At 39.9% G+C, this 20,563-nt stretch overlaps 1 protein-coding gene across 1 annotated transcript in view; it reads right to left on the reverse strand.

Annotated features, from left to right (window-relative positions):
• The window catches only part of RFX4 (regulatory factor X4), a 101,848-nt gene that overhangs the window by 40,797 nt on the left and 40,488 nt on the right, over nt 1-20,563 (reverse strand). The window contains exons 5-10 of the mRNA XM_009680018.2: nt 12,992-13,053; nt 7,518-7,731; nt 6,523-6,600; nt 4,292-4,455; nt 1,815-1,915; nt 322-380 (exon numbers count right to left, since the gene is read on the reverse strand). Coding sequence (XP_009678313.1) covers nt 322-380; nt 1,815-1,915; nt 4,292-4,455; nt 6,523-6,600; nt 7,518-7,731; nt 12,992-13,053 — 678 coding nt within the window. The remainder of the gene's footprint in view (nt 1-321; nt 381-1,814; nt 1,916-4,291; nt 4,456-6,522; nt 6,601-7,517; nt 7,732-12,991; nt 13,054-20,563) is intronic.

Below are 20,563 nucleotides of genomic sequence, written 5' to 3' on the forward strand. Positions count from 1 at the left end.
TCAGGCATGCAGAAAGTTTTCTTGCTTTGCAATGGGCCTGATCCAAACTCCACAGAAATCAATGGAACATCCTTATTTATTTCAATGAAATGAACCATCTCTGTGGATCAAATCCTAAATTTGCTTCATAAAAGTTCCCCAGAGAATTTAATGATTAGGGAGAGACAGGAATCTAGCAAGGCATTTTGCTAATTACTTTTTGATTTTGTAAAGATGGTCATAATGAATATTGAAGACAAACTGCTAACATAATCTCTTTCTCTTTGGGTAAGTTCCAGCCTGCCAATGTATCAAATTCTTTGCAAATTTATTTATATTTACCTGGCAGAGATGATTTAGTGATGTCTGCCGCCGGAGAATTTGTGAGAATCTTCTAGACACTGCAGGAAAGAAGAGTTACATATTTACATACTGTGCTAAATAAAGAAAATTATTTCTCAAAATACTGTGTTACAACCAGAACCAAAAAAGGGCATCAATTGTCCTATATTCTGGTCACATACAATTGTGCCTACGTACAATTCATATGAATAGCCCAGTCTTAACTTAACTTAAACCTTGACCTAAAATTTAAATCTCGATGCTCAATCAGTATTTCAAATATATATTACAAGTGATGATTTATAGATGCTGTAACTAACAAGATGACAAGAAAAACGTAGAGGATAATGGAAGAGCTTGGCTTGATTAGCACAGAAAATTTTCTCTTGATACACAAAGGGACTAAATAGTTCTATCTAAGCTTGCAGTTACTCCTGGCAGTACTTCCATTGGTTGCACATAGTATCACAAATCCTAATCAGGAGAAAACAACTGCAGAAGTGGCAAAGACGCAGGTATATGCTGGCAGGCACTCAAGTTTACCCTCACACTAAAATCACCAGAGATTTGCAGATCTGTCCAAACAGGCCTTAGATACAGCCACAGAGTAGGTGTTCGCGCTGTACTGTAATGGAAGCAGTTAAAGAGCATATTTTAATGACTAGAAAGCATAGTGTCCATCTCTTCCTCCCTCTCTCTCTCTCCTTATAAGATCAGAAAAGATTTTACTGCTGCATATTCTTGATATTTTTGAATTGACAAAGATGTGATAAAACATATTTTCAGGTCTGACTTTCTATAACTTTTAAAATAAATTAGTAAATAACAAAAAAAAAAAAAACCCTGAAATTAGTTATTCTAATTTACATCCTGAGTGTTCTCAGTAAAATATACTCCTAATTTTCCATGCTGATCAAAACAGTTAATCCTTCTCCTAAATTAGTTTTTTTTTTTTCTTTTAACTTTGTGGTGTGGAATTTAGTGCTCATGAAAGGCAAAGAATTGAGAGCCGTGAAATAAAGCAGGCTTTATCAATAGGTGATGTGCACTGCAGGCATCTACAAAGCACATCTGAAAAGGACTAGTGCCCTTTCCTGTGGTGACAGGGTAATTTGATCTCCTTCATTTTTAACTCTGGCACTTTTTTGAGCAAGGGCCTCAAGCTGTATTCAAATTGTGCTAGCCTAAAGGTTTGTTTAATAATTTCCTTTGCCTAATATCATCCCTAATGTTTGCTTACTATCAACAAAATTAATTTCTTATCAGAATCCACAAGAAAGCAAAAGCAATTCTTCTCACTTTGGAGCGGTGCCTCATTTCACTAAATGAAATTGGTTCTCATGAGCAAGTGGAGATTTTAAGGGAATGCAAGATTTATAAGGCTGGCCGTTGTTAATTCTTAAAAGAACGCTAGCCTCACTTGCAATTAATTTGAAATCAATAAACACTTCCTTCTTCTTAGATTAATAGGAAAGAGACTGGACAATACATACATTCAAATTTGATATTTCGGAGGTTTTCCGGCAGGTCATGGAGGGCTACCTTCAGCCACTCATCCAGTTGCTTTGCAAACTTTCGGATCACCTGAGTCAAACTGAAAGGAGAAATCACTACATCAGAACATGTTTATTTTGTGCTTTATAGTATAATACTTGTGACCATGTAAAGTCTGTGGTTAGTCAGCATTTGTGACTCACTGTTCTGCATGGCTGCTGACCTATTTTGGTCTGCAGGTATGAAGAAAAGCTTCTGAAAATGTTTGCAGGAAAAGGTTAAACAACAATGTGTTCAAAAGCTCATACAGAATGAAAGTCTCTGTACTCACTGCATTGCTAGTTATAACTGGTGGTTTCAGCTTGAAATAAAATCGTTCCTGCTCTGCTCAAAAATGACAACATAAAATCACATCTCTCTAAGGAAGACAATAGATCAAAATTTGGATTTCAGCTCTGCTGTGCCCACATTTTTACAGATATAGGCAGGGTCATGCAAGTGAAGCAGTAACCAACTATGCTGCAGGCTGCAGTCAATGAGTGGGTGGTGGTGAGGGGGAGGAATTTCCAGGCCAAGTCCACGCAGTTCGGGGAAGTAGGGAGTGGAGCAGGACCTGGCTTCTTAGCTCTGCACAGGACAGCCTCTTTCATCTTCCTGACTTTTCCTGGATGGCCCCAGCATTTCCTGCTTCCATGCTAAACTTGGTAGGCAGTTCATTCTGCTCCTCTTCTTGGGACTGCTTGGCATAAAACGGCAGTTTTCAAGAAAGGGAGCAGTGTGTGCTGAAGGGGAACATAACAGTTGGTTCTGCCAGACTGAACTGCACTGCCTCTAGCACTACTCTAGATACACAAGGGAGGAAGAGAAGAGATGCAAGAAACTTTTCCTCTTTCAGCTAGGCAGTTTTTCCTGTTTATATTTCTAATCTACACTGCACTGAGGACAGACCTGAAAAAACAAACGTGGCCATAGGCCTGATCTTCTCCACACTGGCACCTACCTGCACAGGGGATGGATGAGAAGAACTATTGTACCCATCAAAAAGTGGCTTTTCGGGCCAGCCAACATTTGTTCCCAGGAAGTCCCTCCAAGGATTCTGGCTGAGTCAGCAAGATTTCCTGCAGAAGCTCCTGCTTCTTCACCCCCTCCAGTGCAGGCTATGGCTTAATAGCCACAATCTGGCCCTTTATATGCATTACAAAAGTCTATATTCACACTCAAGTCTCTCCTTATTTGCTATGAAAGAACTAAGCAGCTTGAGAAAAGGACTGCTGTTCTGTTTAATCCTTCCAATGAAATAGATTTTTAGGGGTGAGGGGCAAAGCCTGTAAAAATCTACATGTCTTACCAGGGAAAGCCTGTGCTTATAACATGTTTCTTGTTGTGGAAAAAATACTTTGCCTGTACTATAGTAGTCATACAGTGTGCATGGTGCTTACCAGTTTATGAGAGCAGAACAACATCCTGAAAACATTTGCTGTAATTAGAGATTCTTTAAAAACTTGGGGGCCAAATGCACAGCACTAACAATTAACTCCTAGAGCCATATTCCTAACAAATTATTTGGCTGCAGGAAAGCATCAGTCAAATAACTGTAAATGCGAATAGATATGTTTAGAAAAAGATGCTCATACAAGGAAGCTCACAGAGGAGAAAAGGTTGAATGCGCTCTGTGATTACACTTTTTGCTGTGAACTGTTGATCCCTGCCCTGCTTCACCTGTATAAACAACACACCTTGGACTCAAGTGAGATCCAGGTAGGAAGAGAACAGCTGAGATCTACCATGTGGATTGGTAAAGAGAATTTAGCTTTAAAACAAAGGAGTATTTAAGGGTAAACACTGTCTAATATGAATTATATGATCCTACAATAAAAACGTTATCTGTTCATCATAGTATAGTATTTAAATTAATCCAAATGGTCTGAGGCCTCACAAGTATGATCTTCATGTTTTCTACTCCTGACAAGCAGAGTAACAATTGGGATCCAAGGGTGTAAACAGAGACAAATGCTTTGATTGCTATTCCCAAACATATATCTGAGTATTTACATACGGAGCAGCCAGGACAGCTCCTCTTTGTCACTATAATTCAGAATCCTGTAGTGTTACTATGCCAGATTAACAGAAAAGTGTCTGAAATTTTCAAAAGGCAGAGGACTGGCATTCTGTAGCCTGCAGATTTCTGACATTCCCTGAAAGCTGTCTCATAACCATCTGTTTGATGTTAATAAACGAAGGAGGAGGTAATATCTTTTATCACACAAAAAGGTCAAATTTTTCACAAGTCCTATCAAAATCCAAACATATCTTCAGAAATACATCGGCTCTTCAACTCCTTTGAACTGACTGTGATTTACACGCAAGAAATGAGTGGCAGCAAGCAGCTTTCTGAGAAGTGGTGCCATCCATGAAGAATATACATATCATAAAGACAGCTGAGCTAAAAGTGGTCAACGTAGCTAGTCATACTGACCTGTCAGGTAACGCCTGTAGTACTGTTGGCATCAAAACTCCAGAAATCGCTTTGTACAGTATTGAATCACAAACTCCCACTATATTCACTACCGTGGAAGAACCCAATACAGGCAGCATATGAGGAGGCATCCCTTGCCAAAAGTGCAGAAGAAAACTTTGAACCTGCAATCACAAGAAGAAGCAGGGATATTTAGATGAAAATAATCAAAGGCTGCAAATACCATTTTCCTTAAACGACCCTGCTTACACAGCCTTTGTTTCAGCCCCACAGCTGGACTGATGGCATACAACACCGGCAAGGCACATTCCTTAAACAGAAAGGCTGACACTGCAACCTGGCATACCACGGGATAATGCCCCAAAGGGCAAGGAGGCATTTTGAGCTTTTAGGGAGTAGCTTTCCTTTACTACAGCAGAGGGACCCATTGGTACTACAGTATTTTCACCTTCCGCCCATGGTCAGCAAGTGTAATTCTTTGGCTTCCACATAACAAGCCCGTCTTTTTCTCCCTCCTTGCTCTCTGTCCCTGTCTATAAAGGAATTCAAACTGAGGGTCAGTGTAGGAAGGAAGAGGAGAATGGCACAAGGCTTACATGGGTCAATCTACCATTTTATGTCATTGCTTTTTGAAAGAAACACTACATTTTGAACTTCTAAAAAACTGTTCTTATGCTCACTAAGCAAAAGCTGCAATGATTTCTTCTTTCTCTCCTCCACTAGGAAGGAAAGAGGAGTGAGAGTGGAGAAATATAAAAAAGAAAAGGAGGAGGAACTTTCAGACACAGCAAAACATACCTGTGAAAATTTTCATTTAGGAAATAAAGGTGGTTTTCAGTGAAGGATATGGTCAATTCTACAGGGGTCAGAACACCAGCATTCAAAAGCGATAACCTTTTGCACACAATCTGTACTGAAATAAGTAACCGCACCAGGTAGAGTAAAGAATATTTGCCATTTATATACTGTAGCTGCACAGACTCTTCCCACCATTGAACCTGACACAGATGCGCTAACAAAATACAACATTCTACTCCTAAAAATGTATTCTGAGATTGATTCAGCAAAAATTCTGGACTATATTATTTCAGTGAATCAATTGGCTTGGAGTGAGGGGCAGAGGTGGAGGGGTGTTGGTTTTCCCTAAGCTGGATATCAGGTTTAATCACATTAATAATCTTGTGGGACCCCATTTAAACAGGGTTGGCAGTAATTCTAGGAGGCACAACAGAAAATGTGAAAAGAGGTGAAATTACCCTGTAAAAGTAGGCAGATTCTCTCACATGGAAGCATCTAGGCTGGGTCTAATGACTTATAAGAGCCTCAGCTCTGAATCAGAAGAGCGTGAGAACAGAGAGAGAGAGAGAAAAGCAGGGAATTCCCTGCCATTCTTCAGAAGGCAGAGTCAAAAGTCCCTTTTCCTTTGACTTTTACCAGGAGCTGGGTGTCATAATCAAATTAGGCCCACAGTGTCTCTATAGTCAGATCTGTTTTCCTAGACTAGTGTCCTTCTCCACATGTGATATAATACTGCTTGCATTCCAGCAGTGCTTGGAGTTTGCAGCCTTTCAGTTCTAATTATAGAGCTGTAAGCATGCACTGCCAGAAAACCCTCAGATTCAGTAAGATATCCAGCAGGTACAAACCTTATCTACTCCTAATGGATCTTATCGACTGCTGAGCAAGCAGCAGCGTGTGTTCTTAGCTGCACTGCAATACAACAGAGCAATTGGAGACTTCAGCTACAGGATTTACCAGGAGGCCTGGATGGCTGTAGGCCCCCACCTCCCTGCCCCAGTGTTAACATAGCAATAGAAGCAGAGACCACTATTTTGGCTACTGCATCTGCCCCAACTTTGTGCCGAGCATTCAGAAGAACTCCTTTTAAAAAGAGCTCGGTTCCAACTCCAAGCTTAGAAAAGTGGTGGTGGACACACTTCTTGAGTTGCAAGAAGTGGACTACTCAACGTCATGTAAAGGGATTTTGCTACTTTAATCCTGTTAGAGAAGGGAGACGCAAAAATATTCCCATCTCTTTCCTACCTCTAACTGAGGCAGTGTTGTGAGATTTAATGGTATTAGTCATCTATTATGCATTCAAGTACAGGAATAGTTCATTACTCATGAAAATGATCAAAGCCATTATTTTGTAGTATCACATTCAAGACAAGCTGTAAGATCCATTAATACCTTACGTATCTTTAAACTACAGCTCTAGTTTCTGACCATACCTCATCAAAGTTTGCTCTTATTACAGTGTCTAGTATCCTCTGACAGTGAGTTCTGTACATCATAATAAAGGTAGAAACCTGAAAAAGAATGAGAGGGAGACCACAAAAGATCATTTTACTTTAAGAAATTTGCTTTTAAAACCATTAGAATACAAAGCACAGAAAAGTAATTTTTTTTCTTCTCTTTACCTATGCACAATTGCAAAAATAATGAAATCGGTTAGAGTCTTCAGTTTAGTTAGATTAGCTTTAAGATGTGTTTTCTTCTTTAAAAGTAAGTTCTTCCTTTGAATCCATGGATTTTTCTATGTCAATGGGGATTCTTCAAATGTAAGAGGAGCAAAAAGCCTCAGTGAGATCAAAGACGAGAATGTGGCCCTAATTAGGACATAAAGAACTATAAAACCCTATTCTTTTGTTCCACCTTACATTGATACTACACTTGTGAATAGCACCAGAAAACTAGTAAGCTCAGCCGAGGGCAGTTGGGGGATTTTTGTCATATGTACAGATAGGATTCTCTCACTTTCTAGCCTAGAAGGATAAGAAACGTACTAAGCGTGCTCTGCTCTCAAGAAAGTATCAGATGGTTTTTCAGCTTGCCAACAAATGGGTTTACAAATTAAAGAGCTATAACTGATTGCAGAAGCAGAAGTCTGAGGTCTTGTTATTCTTGTTATTAGTGATTTAACTAGTTACCCTCAAACCTTTCCAGCTGTATCTAATGTAACTTTAAAAAAAAAGAGTGTGCACAGGCTTCAGAAATGTTTTAAGGAAAAGTACAGCTGATATTGTGTCAGCTGCCTATGTTAAGGGAAGATATTTCTTTCTACTGTATGAAGCAATTAAGTCTCCCATAAATAAAGTCAAGGCATTATTAAATTCACTATAATTTAAAGGCTTTATATTTTAGATAAAGCTTTCATTGGGGGCGGGGGAGGGGAGGGGGGAAGCGGGGAGCAAGGCAAGCTGAGAGAATATTTCCAAAGTGTTACCTTCTCCTCTGGCAGACTGGCTGGCAGATTTAGATCTTTGACATTTGGAAACTCTGGCAGTAAAGTTCCAAGTTTGGATCGTGGTGAATACGCCACTGTCTGTTTGGTTACTTCTTTTTTTCCTGTTTCGTTGACCCAGGCAGCTCCTTTTTTAGAATACATCACATCATAATACTGGGAGTTTTCTTTCACGGCAATTCCATAATAATGGTACCTGATACATAGAGATATACAATTTGTAAAGCAGATTGTTTGGAAAAAAAAAAAAAAGATATTGGGGGGGGACAGAAACTGTCAATGCTAAAGATTTCTTCAGCAAAACTGACTTTGTGATAGTTTATACGTTATTTATATGTTATTAATAAGCACTGATTCAGTAGCAGAAAATAATATATTGGGTTTCCAAATTTCATTCCTTTTGGTAGAAGTAGCTCTATGAAGAGTTAATAAAGCTGACTGTTGCAGGGCAGAAAAATAATGGACTGCCATTTTTTTTCTACTTACAAAAAAACCATCCTAAAGCTACTTGTTGGCAGGGCTGTGCTGTGCAGCTGCTCCTTTAGTTTAGCAATAAGAGGAGGTACAGACCCTCTGGACTAGCCCTTCTGTTGTTATTTCAGCTCCCTAATTTTCAGATTGTTGAGGGCTGGTTTGATCCCCGAATAGCAGAAATCTTTATTGCAAGTGAGTTGATCAGAAATGTTTCAAACATCGAACAACACCTCAAAGAAAAGAGAGGGGAAAAAAGGCTTGTGCCAGAAAGCAATAAATATTAGGAAATATACATTTCAGAATGATTTGCTCCACAACTTAGCATCACCACTGGGCTTAGATCAGTGCCGGATACCACACAACACCGTAATTTTACCTGTGCAGACCAGGGGGGAGTTATGCAGTCTGTCTGGGCTGGAAGAATGGTTGGTTGGCTGCCATATAGCACAAGTTTGTGCTACAGCTTAGGCTTATTATTGGTGTTAATGGAAGCATTGATTATCGAGTTCAACCTCGTCATCAAAATAGAAAACATAATATTATTTCTTCCATTAATTTTGCTAGCCTCGATTTCAGTTTCTCAACTGTAACCACCACCATTATCTCAGTTACATTTTTAATGATTACAAAAAGCATCACAAAACTATATCGCTCTTGTACCTTTGATTCACTCTACTTTTCTAAAGGGAATTGCCAATGATCTTCCAGTTCTCTCCTTACAGCCTATCAAAAGGTCAGTCCATGATGAGACTCCATCTTCCGGATGCAGCTACAGTGGCAGGAGAGGTTACTGCCTCCAAGTGTTTGTCATTTCCCCCAGTCAGGTCCTGCTTTCAGAGCTCTGCCAGCAGATCAGTTCACATGAATGGACCCTAGTCTGCTTTAGGCAAAACCAGCTGGCTTTGCTAGGATCATCAATTAAAACAGTAAAAGAGTACTGTTTAAGTGATTATAGCTTAAACTAACTTATGTGACTTTGTTTCAGTAGCAGATTTCCTCCAAGACATTCACCCGCAAATCAGTGGGTGTCATAATCTCCAGCAGCAAGTAGCTGGAAGCCCTAATCTTGTCTGCCAGCACAGATGGGCTGAAAGGAGGCCTGGGGAGATGCAGGAACCTGCTAGTACATAGCTCCCTTGGCACATCCACTAGAGACGTTCTGCATCTTCCATCAAGGAAAACAAGCTGTCTTGAACACAATATTGAATAATCCAGTTGAGGTTTGTACAAATGTTATACTGACACAATCTGAACAGGATTTCCTACCTTCAGTACGTTAGAAAGCCACTCTATCTGCCCCAAAACTAGCTGTAAGGGCTTATGTCAAAATGCAGGTTCCACACTAGAAAGCAGGCTCCAGATCAGTCTTGCCCCAGCACAGGTAGGTGGTGGCAATTTTGTGCTAACACTCAGATACCACAGCTAGGCATGTCACACGTTTCACTGGCTTTATTGTGAATGGGGTCCTTACTCCTTTATGCCTAATGACAGGACAAAGCAGCACAAAGACCTCTCAGAAGGCTGGTTCAGGCATACCTTACCGGTAGGTAAGGTAGATGTCACAAGACCCATTTTGTGCCAAGCTCCACAGAATATAAAAGGTTAAGAGCACCAGCTGCAGAATCTGCGCTTCTTAGCTCCAATGGTAGCAACTCCAGCTTGCAGCTCACGTATCCAATTTGGTCTCTAGCAGCTGCTGTGCATAGTGGCCATAAAGCTCACATAGGTCTTATGAGCTTGGTGGTATGTCTGGAGCTGGGGAAAGGAAGTGCTGTGGGAGGCTAACACCACAAATTACTGGGGGAAAGGGAAAAAATGGTCACAGCAGACAGGGCTGCAGAAGTTCAAGGCAGACTGAGAGGTGTGTATAAACTAAACAGGGGTCAGTCTCTTATATCAAGTTTCCTCTTCAATCAAGTTAAGCAAAAAATGAACAAAACTTTTTTTCACTCAAAAAATGAAAGCCTCAAAAATGCAGTAGAATTTCACTGTGCATAATTTAATTTCTAGTATATGTCACGCAGTAACAAACCACATAAAAGACTTTTCCAAGTAGCTTCAAAATCAAATACATAGTAATAGCCAAACTAACTTAGAAATTTTTCCAGATAGCTTCCTCCTTCAGTAATTTTGTCATCCCAAATGGCAAGAACTCACTACTGCAGTTTACAAAGATTCTTTTTAAAGTACTTTTCTAGGTTACCATCAGGAAAAAAACCTTAATCCAACAAACAGAGTATGAAAGTTTGAACTGTAGGGGAATAACATGAAGACCACACAAAAACATTTTTACAGTAAATAGTGGAATGATTTTTCCTTTCACGGATCCTGTATTTGCAGCACTCCTTTAAAGAAAGAAGTAAAATTCCCTTCACACCATGTAGCTTCCATTGGTTTAAGTAACCTCTTGTGTATATAATTGAAGAGTTTCAAGCTACAGTACAGAAAGAAATCAGCTTTTATGTATAGCTGCCTTCTCACAGCTCACCTGTGGTGGAACTGGTTTTAAGCTCAGTGCAATAGAGGACAGCTGCATGCTTACAGCAACGAACCCAGCTGCAAAAGAGAAAGCCTCTCAACTGATGACCAGGAGTGTAGTGCCATTGTAGCTCTGAACTTTTTAATGTTACAAGACAGCCATGCCATAAAAAGACTGAAGGCAGAACAGTGTGAAGTCAGATAATCTTAACCACCTCTATGGCTGAATTTCCTTTGGCAGTAGCTGGGAAGTGGAGTGAAAATCATACTGGCAGCAATTGATCAGCACAGTTGGTGATAAAGGGACTGAAGTGTTAACATATAAAGTAATTTCTTGATGTAACACTTAACTGGAACGCGATCAGTTGTTTCTGAAAACCAAGCCAGAGCTTGGCTATAGCTGTGCTGGGTCTGGCAACGACTGTGTTTATTGTAATGAAATACACCGTACACATATCACGTGGATGTGTTTATACCTCTCCTCTTAATTGGATCAAATGAGAATGACTCCTCTGTATTGTATAATTCCTGGGCTGTTAACCATTAATGAAGATGTAGGCATACCGTTTTGGACAAGAACAATTCAATTTCATACGTACTGAGGCTGTGAAATTTGAGTGACCATGATTTCCAGCACGGGGCTGACCAGGTACTTTCAGGAGGCACAGGTTTTGTACAGCACAGACTGCATGCTTTGCAGAATCTACTTCTTATTTGCTAGGTAGGGAGCACAGCCATCGCAAAGGTGGCATGAGAGGGTATGTGACCTGAAAGCCTCTCTGATGGGCATGCAGGTTAGGGGGAAAATAAGCAAGCGCTATTAAGTCTTGCTGATTTTGGGGCTCATCGAGAGTAAGAAGACACCGCTTTTGCAGAGGCAAGACTTCTTTAGTCAGCTATCAAGAGCATCTTGCTTCTCTGAGAGACAGCGACCCCTGGAGCTGCAGGAGCTTGATGAGTTGAGGGGCACCTACTGGAAAATGCACCAGAGCTCATTCTTTCCTTTAAGCCAGAAGACAAATAATCAAGTGATGCAGTAGCCAGATGGTTGACAGAGGGTACTCTCATATGAGATGTTTCATAAAGCAACTTGTGCTCACTCTTAGACACTCTGTTTTTATAAACCTCCACAGAATTTATATTCAGTGTTAAAGCCTGATGTTTTGATTCCTGACCTACCACGCTTTGTTAATATATTGTTGGCCCAGTCCATCATTTGCACCTGAGTGATGTTCTGGTAGTTCTGTTATGTTATGTTGTTCTGGTAGCTCTGAGTTTGCATATGGGAAGAGTTTTCAGATCTTCTATTGACTGCTTAAATACGGCTGCTCAAGAAAGAGAAAGTTTAGTTATAAAAACCAGGAAAATCTCTTGAGATGGGGAAAAGGATATTTGATCCCATCAAAGAGAGACTGCTTGACATGGACTACCTGTTAGAAGAGGAAAGTGAAGTTAATTTTTAATGACATTTCTTTTAGCATCTGAATTTCTTTTAAAGAGTGGGGTATGCTAGCTTTGGTATATAGGTTCAATTCTCATAGTATATCTTTCTTAGTGTTTAGTAATATTGTGTTTCTGGGTTTTACTTGAAAAGGGAAGCTTTACCAAAAAAATTTTGCAAATACACTGTTCCAGGCTTTTGTTTCCCCTCACCATAGTTTTCCACTTGTGACCTACAGAGACTATCATTAGACTATCTTGTAAGATTCTGAGTAAAAGCTAATGGAGAAAAGCAAACTCTTTTTTAGGAGGATTAAGTTTGCCATAAAAGGATCCAAAGCTCTACTGGAAAACTCTTATGGAGCCCACAAGTAGAAAAAAGTCAAAAATCATCACTATATCCTATTCATAAATTGGTAGGATCATGTCTCGTCAACATTTGGATGTCTAAGAAAAGCTCACATACTCCAGGAAGTGCATTCTTCTTTCTGAATCAATTTCTCACTCTGGAATTAGGATGAACTGTTTGTAGGAAGTGCCATCTTTTGGGAGAGCAATAAACTAACTCTTTGATCACTGAAAGATGCAGTGGATCTCATTATACAAGAAAAATGGTGGTTAAATCCAGATTTGTAGACAATTTCAGTTTAGGCCAAGGTATATTTCTACTTAAATTCCATGCATTCTGCTGCTTATCCACTAAACTGAAACATGATGTTAAACAGCTGTCATTTCTTAGCCTCCAACAGTAGCTCCATTAGTGGTGGGTGTGAATGCCCTTCACATTTTGCAAAGTGAGCTGAGATGAAAGGCGTTACAGGAACAATACGGGAAATGCTGCTGATTAAATTAGTAAAAGGTTTCCATTAGACTACCTATGCAGGACTTTGACTGCTAAATCAATATGACAATGTGAACTCCACAACAGAATCTCCATCAAAATTGGGTTTAAACTGCTCAACTGGACAAATTAATCCTTGGTGTTATACTATTGTATTCAGTAGAGTAAAACCAAGACCAAATGGGGCTCTGTGTGAGATGATAATATACCATACATTGCTTACTTTGATTGGCCTCTGGTTCCGAGTCTTCTTGTTGTTAGCTGTGGAAACTGTTGCCTTATTATCTGCAAATAAAAAAAGTGATATTAGAAAAATCTGTGCACTTACTAATACTTAATTTAATGCAGACTGTTAAGACAGAAAAGCAGAAAAACTGTACTGCAGTGTCATCAAAATACATGACAGGAGAAATCAGACCAAATTAGCCTGTAACCCCCCCCCCCAAAAAAAAAAAAAAGCAGCTCTTTATGATTTTTTCCATTACTGAAAGAGGGGAAATAGGCTGTTAAATTCAATATAATTTCATTAACCACCATTAGTTTAAATAAGGACTTTCCGAAATTACTGGAGCCGAATACAATTCCTTAAACTGTAAGGTCAGTTCTGCCTCTAAACTTAATAAGGATTGTACTTAAAATTGGCCTGGTATTTAAGCTATTTACACATCAGTTTGCAGGATCAACAGACTTGGTTTTGCTGCAATTAGACACTAATAACCAAAAAATTTCCTTAGCATTGTGCGCCAATAAGATGAAACTTCAGAGTTTGGGTCTCTTTTAATTACGAAATTTCCATTTACGGGCAATATCTCTTTTTGAGAGTTTTAGAGGCAAAAGTTCCTAAAGGCCTTTGCAGTCCTGCCACTAAGCACTCTCTTTTCTAAGAGATGATTTCCTGAGAGGATTTTGTTATTTGACGGGGGAGCCATTTCCACCAGGCAAGGCTCACTTGTTGCATTTGTAAAAATAGCTCATAATGAATTTATTCTCTATGGAAAGCAAATGCATCTCAGAAACAGCAGGATATCTTCAAGAATCTGGACTCTGGTCTGTCAGCAGAGATTAAAAGAGAACTGAAAGTATATAACAACACTTCTTTAGCACCAGATGCATTTAAGGAAGTGGATTAATGAATGCAGATTGTGCCTTCAGTAACCATAGCCTCTTCAACCAGGCTGGTCCTGATGCAAGAGAAAAGCTGTCCTGGAGTCACTGGGAAGACAGCACTCAGCACCTCACAGGATTTAACCTAGTTCTCAGTGTAGTCTGCAGCAGGACAAATTTCCTTCCGGCAAAACAGTTGTGCAAGAAAGACTGCAGTAAGCCCTGAAGATTCACTTGCAGGAGGAATGTCTTCCTTTTGAATTTATAACCTATTGTAATTATGTTTCATGACAGAGATTACTAAATGTTTCCTATATTTAGGAAAAAACAAGCAATATTAATGGGAAACAGGCATACAAGACAGAATACAAGGGTTCAACAAGAAGAAAACGTAAATTAAAATTGATTAAATAATATAGATTTTTTCCTTGTGAGCTATTTTGCCACAGTTGCCACAGAGATAAATATTTAATCCTGATTGATGACTGAAAGCTCTGGAACATGTATTTGGATCAAAAGGTGCTATTTAAATAAAGACATTACAATGTCACATATCTGACTATTTCTTCAGGAATATTTTTTCAATCAAATGCACAATCCACTTTGCTTTGTATCACGTAAAAATTGACCTGCACTGGTTTCTAAGAGCTTTGCACAACGTGGCTTATGTCAAAAACGCAGCACAGACTCAGACTCACTAGGCTGTTCAGCTTTAATTTCTGGAGCAAAACTTCAGCAAACAGTAAAACACTTTTGTGGAGCTGTGAAAGTTCAGCCTAGCTGTTTGATAAATGAGCAGACAGGCAAGCAGCCCTTCTTTCTTTTTTTGTATGGATTCAATGAAGCCTGCCTAAAGAACACCACATGCTGTTCCAGCTACTGATCTAACATTCCGCAACATCTCAGCCTTCCAAATTCCCTTTAATTACACATTAATCCCACCCCTCTCTCTTTCATTTTCTGCAGACAGGGTTGGGGGCTCCACAAGGCTGTGGGAAAAAACGCAGCGTTGAAGAACTACTTTCTGGGGATGGTTTTTTGGGCTAGGGGATTTTTTTTTTTTTGTGTGTGTGGCAGTTGTCATTCAGAAAACATCATTCCTCTCCTAAAGCCAGATACTGCAGCAGCAGACTCAAAAGTAAATCTTAATATTCACATGTACTTTCACCCTAATTTTTCTTTTGGAACAATATGAATCCATATTACTTTCAAAGTCTGTCAAGTAGTGATGAAGTGTTACAATGCACACTGTAAATGCTACTTTATGAACCATATGCCATGGGAGTTCCTGGGATTTAAATAAATCAGCCAATTTCTACATACCAGGGCAGAGGTGATCAGGAAAAGAGAAGAATAATAGAGCAGTTGATCAGATGATCCTTTTTTCTTTGCTTTGCTTTTTTAAAATCCAGCACATGTTTAAACAATGAGATACACCTTTTGGAATACAGCCAAAATGCATGTATCACTTAAAGCAATATTCTTTACCAGTAATTTATAAAAAAAAAAAAAAAAACTAGCAAATCTTTGAAAGAGAACATCAGATTTCTTTAACCTAATGTCACATGTGTTATTTATATATATGTGTGTTTGTGTGTGTGTGCGTGTATATATGTATATACACGCACACACACACATATATATATGTAAAGCATGGTATATTCATGCTTGGGTGCCTGTACACATAAGCAGAGGTATTTATGTTTGAGCTTGGAATAAAACAAGTCCTAAGAAAGAAATGAACTATCTGTTCATATAAATGTTTATATTCAGCTAGATTTATGTGAATCCCTATGCAATGATATTACCTAAAGCAGTGAGATTTCCCTGCTAGGAGAGAGGAAGTCAGATTAGGTAGGACAAAGTGGAGTTCATTGTGCACAGAAATCCATGGGAATAGCGGAGAGTCCAAAAATTTGATTTTAAATCATGCTTTCAGCCTGAAAAGTCACCCTGTAAAATGCAGCATAATAGTGTTTTATGTTCATTGACTTTCAAAGACGTACAGGGAAAATGAGTTAATTTTACAGTTAAGGGTGGGCACTAGTTGTCAGATATGTTAGGATCTGAAAAATCACGTTGTATCCTTTTTCCTTCATCACTGCAGTAGGGTTGTGCAAGCATAAATGAAGCAAGACCTGACAGCAGTTTGAGCCTTCCTCTGAATGGAGCCCACACCCCTTTTTCATGGCAATGCTGGCTTCGCAAAAGCAGCAGTGGTAAAAAGACCTCATGGGTGAAATCCAAGGAAATTTTGGAGTGCAAAGGACTTTTACCATTATCCTTCAACAGAACTGAAATTGCACCCTACACCTCTCCAAAGTGACCACAAATCTAGATGCTTATGAGATCTGCTGAGTAAAAGGGTTCAGGCTTTACAATATCCAAGTAAAATTCCGTTTAAATTATGTTGCAGTTTTGAGTGTTATGTTTTCTTTTACGCTGCTTGGCTTTTTATTTTTAAGACAAATGTAGAGCAGGACTTTCACATGCAAACAATCTCTGTTCCCACTATGCTATCCTCAGAAACCAAGAGTCCTTTGATTCCTTTCTCAGTTAATAAACCTCAGTTCAGTTCTCCCTCTCTTTCCTCCATGACCTGCTCAAGAGCTGGTCTTTCCCTCCCCCTACAGAAGGTCATGCTATAAGTACTTCTTAATTTAAAAAAAAAAAAAAAAAAAGCCTTATCTTCTTGCAACTTGACGGTTCTCTTGCTGATTGCCTGGTGTATACGTAAGAGCCAGGTAGAAGTCATTACATTATAAAGTAACATAGTTTGTACCTTTTGAGTGGACTGTTATATCCAGGTATATCCAAGTGCATTTGTTTAACCCTTTTGCAGTTAACTCTGCTACATAGTTTTATGAATGCCTGTGTAGGAAGAACATAAGCAGACTGTTTTCCTTTCTGACAGGCAGTAACCTTTCACCTCTGAATGTATGGGGGAACCAAAGTCAATGCAAGAAAGAAGGGTCTTCTTGTGTCATTCTCTCACACTGAAATTAAAACATTGTAGCATGGCAGTCAACACATATTGCACAGATCTTAGAGCTAGCAGGATTTTTATCCTGTGTTGGTTTTTTTCAACCTAGAAGAGCTATCCGAATACATCTGAATTAAATAACTAGTTACTTACATTTTTCATCATTCTTAAGATAATGAAATAAGTTACTTATACATCTGTGCAAAATAGGGACAGCTCTGTGAACAATGACTAGAAAAACGTTCTTCCTCTGTAGAGGGCTGTACTGTAGTCTGCACAGCCTATTAACCTTAGACATGGCTAACTGCAGGAGCTGTTGTTACCAGCAAACGGCTGCAAAGGTGCATTCCTTCCTCCTGATTACTGCCAGCTGTAATTTCGGCTTTTGAATCTCTCCTCGCATCTCATCCAGCACTGTGATATTTGAACACGAGCCGAGCCACCCCTAGCTTTAAAGTGAGGAGCGTATTGTCTATTCTACCTTCACCACTGCGCTGCGGCCCATCGCTCCTTATTTTATTCGCCACCAAATTGTGAACTTCATGCTTCCCAGTTATTCCACCTAAATTCTTCCATGGTATGAGACTTGAAAACAAAACAGGAAGAAAAAAAATTCTCATGCATCTGTCTTCATGCTGACAAATTAGGATGGAAGAAAACAGTGACTTATGGAAATTTCTGAAATCTTTTTTTTTCCCCCATCCCCATGTCAAAATGTTAAATTTTGCTCTAGGGGCAATAGGCAGAGGAAGACTTTAAGAAGGCTTTTCCCTGGAATAATTTGAACTGCTACTTTTCAAAAGGTACGTTCATTTTGTTAGTGCGCCTGAGCTAGGGAGATATTACTCTTTATGACTCTTGTCCCTTTCTATTTGAAACAAGTCTAGCTATGGTTCTAGAAATAAATGAAATAAAATCATATTATATTGCAACCCAGCAACTGAACTTTGGCAGAATGAGAAACAGGTTCCAGATTCTTCGATCTGGAGCTCTGAGAAGTTCTAGAATGACTGTAAATAAAGCAAAAGAAATTCTCTTCTTCTGATAGCAATTCCTCCTAACAAGGCCTGGCTCTGTACATCTCAACTCAGGTTTCCAAACCCATAAACCAGAGGGCATGCTTTACTATTGTGAAGCCAGATACAGAAGATCTGTGTCTATTTATCAACTTTTATTGTAGTGTCTCACTCAAACTTCTTTGCTATGGCATGAGGAAAGTAAACAGTGATGACAAATACAGTTTTACTCCCATATAGCTATGCTTTCCTTATTCCCTCTGCTGTGAAACGCAAACAACACTGATATCCTCAATCTTACATGAAAAGTGTGGGATTTTCAGGCTCATCCATCCTCGGCCTGCTACCGTTCCAGCTGGAGCATTTTGGGATTTCCCCATCTGCTTCAGAGCTTTTGAAAATCCTGCTCTGAGACAGTCTCTCATTAACACCTGTGCTAACAGGTACCTTTTGGCTCAAAGGTGGCTAGGGGTGGCTTGACAACACATTGCCTTGAGAAAAGCATCAGGAAAGCACTGCCCTCAGAAACACCTACTGACAGGAAGGTGCATGATCAGATCAGCCCATTATAAAATACCTTTCCTGTCCCTCATAACCACTGAGCTGCATGAAGAGCAGGAGAGGAGGCACAACTATGTGTATACCCTCTCTTCTTCTTGCTCACTTACTTGCATGGCCCAGGAGGGAAGAGTGCAGTGCATGGGTCCAGTATTCTTGGCCACAGATGCATTGTCTATATAGATTCAACGACCTCCCTGTTTCCCTCCACTCACTTTCATCACTTCGTGGAATGATGCATGGTCTAGCCCCAAGTTTAACACTTGTTTCTAGCACCAATACATCTCAGCTGCTACTGCAAAATGAGACAGAAAACCCCTTTGGCACTACTTTAATGCCTGTGCCCAATTATGCCTGCTGCTGTAGAGGAGACCCCATGAGAAATTCCCACTGAACTGGACCCTTTAGTGAAGCTTGTGAGACCTTTCTTCAAATTTATCTAGGTACAACAATATCCTACTTCAGCATCAACCCCGGCCAGATGGAATTCAGCCTAAGGCATGATCACACAGCTTACTGCATCCTGACAAAGCTGCAACCATCAAACGCCCCGACTCAGATGCTTAGCTGAGCTGCAGCCACTTTCTGGGCTGGCTTGTTGAAGTCAAGCAGATCTAAAACCCTGCAGAACTTGACCTGCTCTGTAGCAGTGCCAGCACACTGCCTGCCCTCACCCAGCATATCTGTGGGAAAAGGCTGAGTGCCAGGATCCCTGCACTCCGGCAGACCCTGTGCTGTAAGGACAGCCTCGGGGATATGTTGACAAGGCATGAGGTAAAGCAGCCCAGAGGCTGCTCTGCTTCACGCTGAAGGCCTGACTGGAAGCCAGATGCTTGAAGTAGCAAAGCCAGTAAAATCCCTTTGCTAGAAAAATCTTTGTGAAAGGAGAACTCCCTCCAAAAAGACTGCGAGTTGTCCTTGCTGGTCTTCTTACTCCGTGGGCTCAAGGAGAAAAAGGCAATGGACGACAACCTGCTATAATACAAGGAATCTGTGAAGCAGAGCCAGGAGCTCAGGGTAAAGAGCTTTCCAAGTACTCTCTGGAAGCTCCTTTCCCCACGTTAACTGCATTTGCTTCTGTGTTGTTATGGACTTGTCAGAGGAGCTTGATCTGCAAGACTATGTCAGGATGGAAGAGTCCTAATAGTATTAACTGGCCTTCAGTCAGGAACCTTAGCCTGCCCCAAGGGATGACGGAAAAGCAGAGATTGCTCAGATAGCACTGACACTGCTGACAAGCTGATACGGTCCTTTAGCGCAATACGAGAAACGACATCCTAAGCTTTAAAAAGATTTTTCCCCAGTTATATTTTTCCTTTCTATACTGAGTAGAAAAAGTTAAATAAAAGAGTATTCCATATGTAGTAATTGTCTGTAATAGAGCATGTGCTATTTTAGTCCATCAAAAGAGAGCGCTAAGAGTAAATTTTGCTTTGCTATACAGTTACTATTGAGGCTACTCTAAATTTGTTCCTGAGAAGAGAAGAAATACATCTCCAGGAGAAGTAACTTCTCATGCACAGCAAGCAATTTCCAGATATGTGCATTTCAATAAAAAGACAAAACAGACAGCAATCACATTGCAATGTCATTATCAAAATAGTTTCAATGAGACTATTTTTCCTTTTGCAAGTCAAATATATATAGCATGAGAGTACGATACTGTAAATCCTATCTATGCTAATAATGCTTGGAGGAGCAGTCCTGCTGGCAAAAGTTCTGGGCTTAGAAACAGTGCATAGTGATAAAAGAGGGCTCTGGCTGGTACAGCTTGTACAGTCCTGGAGCAAAGCAAATTATACTGGGGGGGGGGGAGGGGGAGACTCTTCTGTTAGTAAACTTTGCCTCAGCCAATTTTTTTTGGCAGGGCAGAAACATTGCTCAAAAATGTAAAAGACCTTCCTAACCTATATTAGAAGTCTACTGTGGATTTTTCATTTCTTCATTTAAATATACTTATCAGAATCTAATTTTTGTTTATGGCACAGCCACTCAGGGAACAATAACAAGGCTCTAGAATTTGTGCGTGCATGCATGCATTCCTGTTAAACTCCTTTATGCCACCACAGCGATGTAAAGGGGCCTTAGACGGAGCAAGAACAAGCCTGCAAGCTTTCTCACACTTCTAGCTCAA

The sequence above is a fragment of the Struthio camelus genome, chromosome 1 (assembly GCF_040807025.1).
Source record: "Struthio camelus isolate bStrCam1 chromosome 1, bStrCam1.hap1, whole genome shotgun sequence".
NCBI classification, from domain to species: domain Eukaryota; kingdom Metazoa; phylum Chordata; class Aves; order Struthioniformes; family Struthionidae; genus Struthio; species Struthio camelus.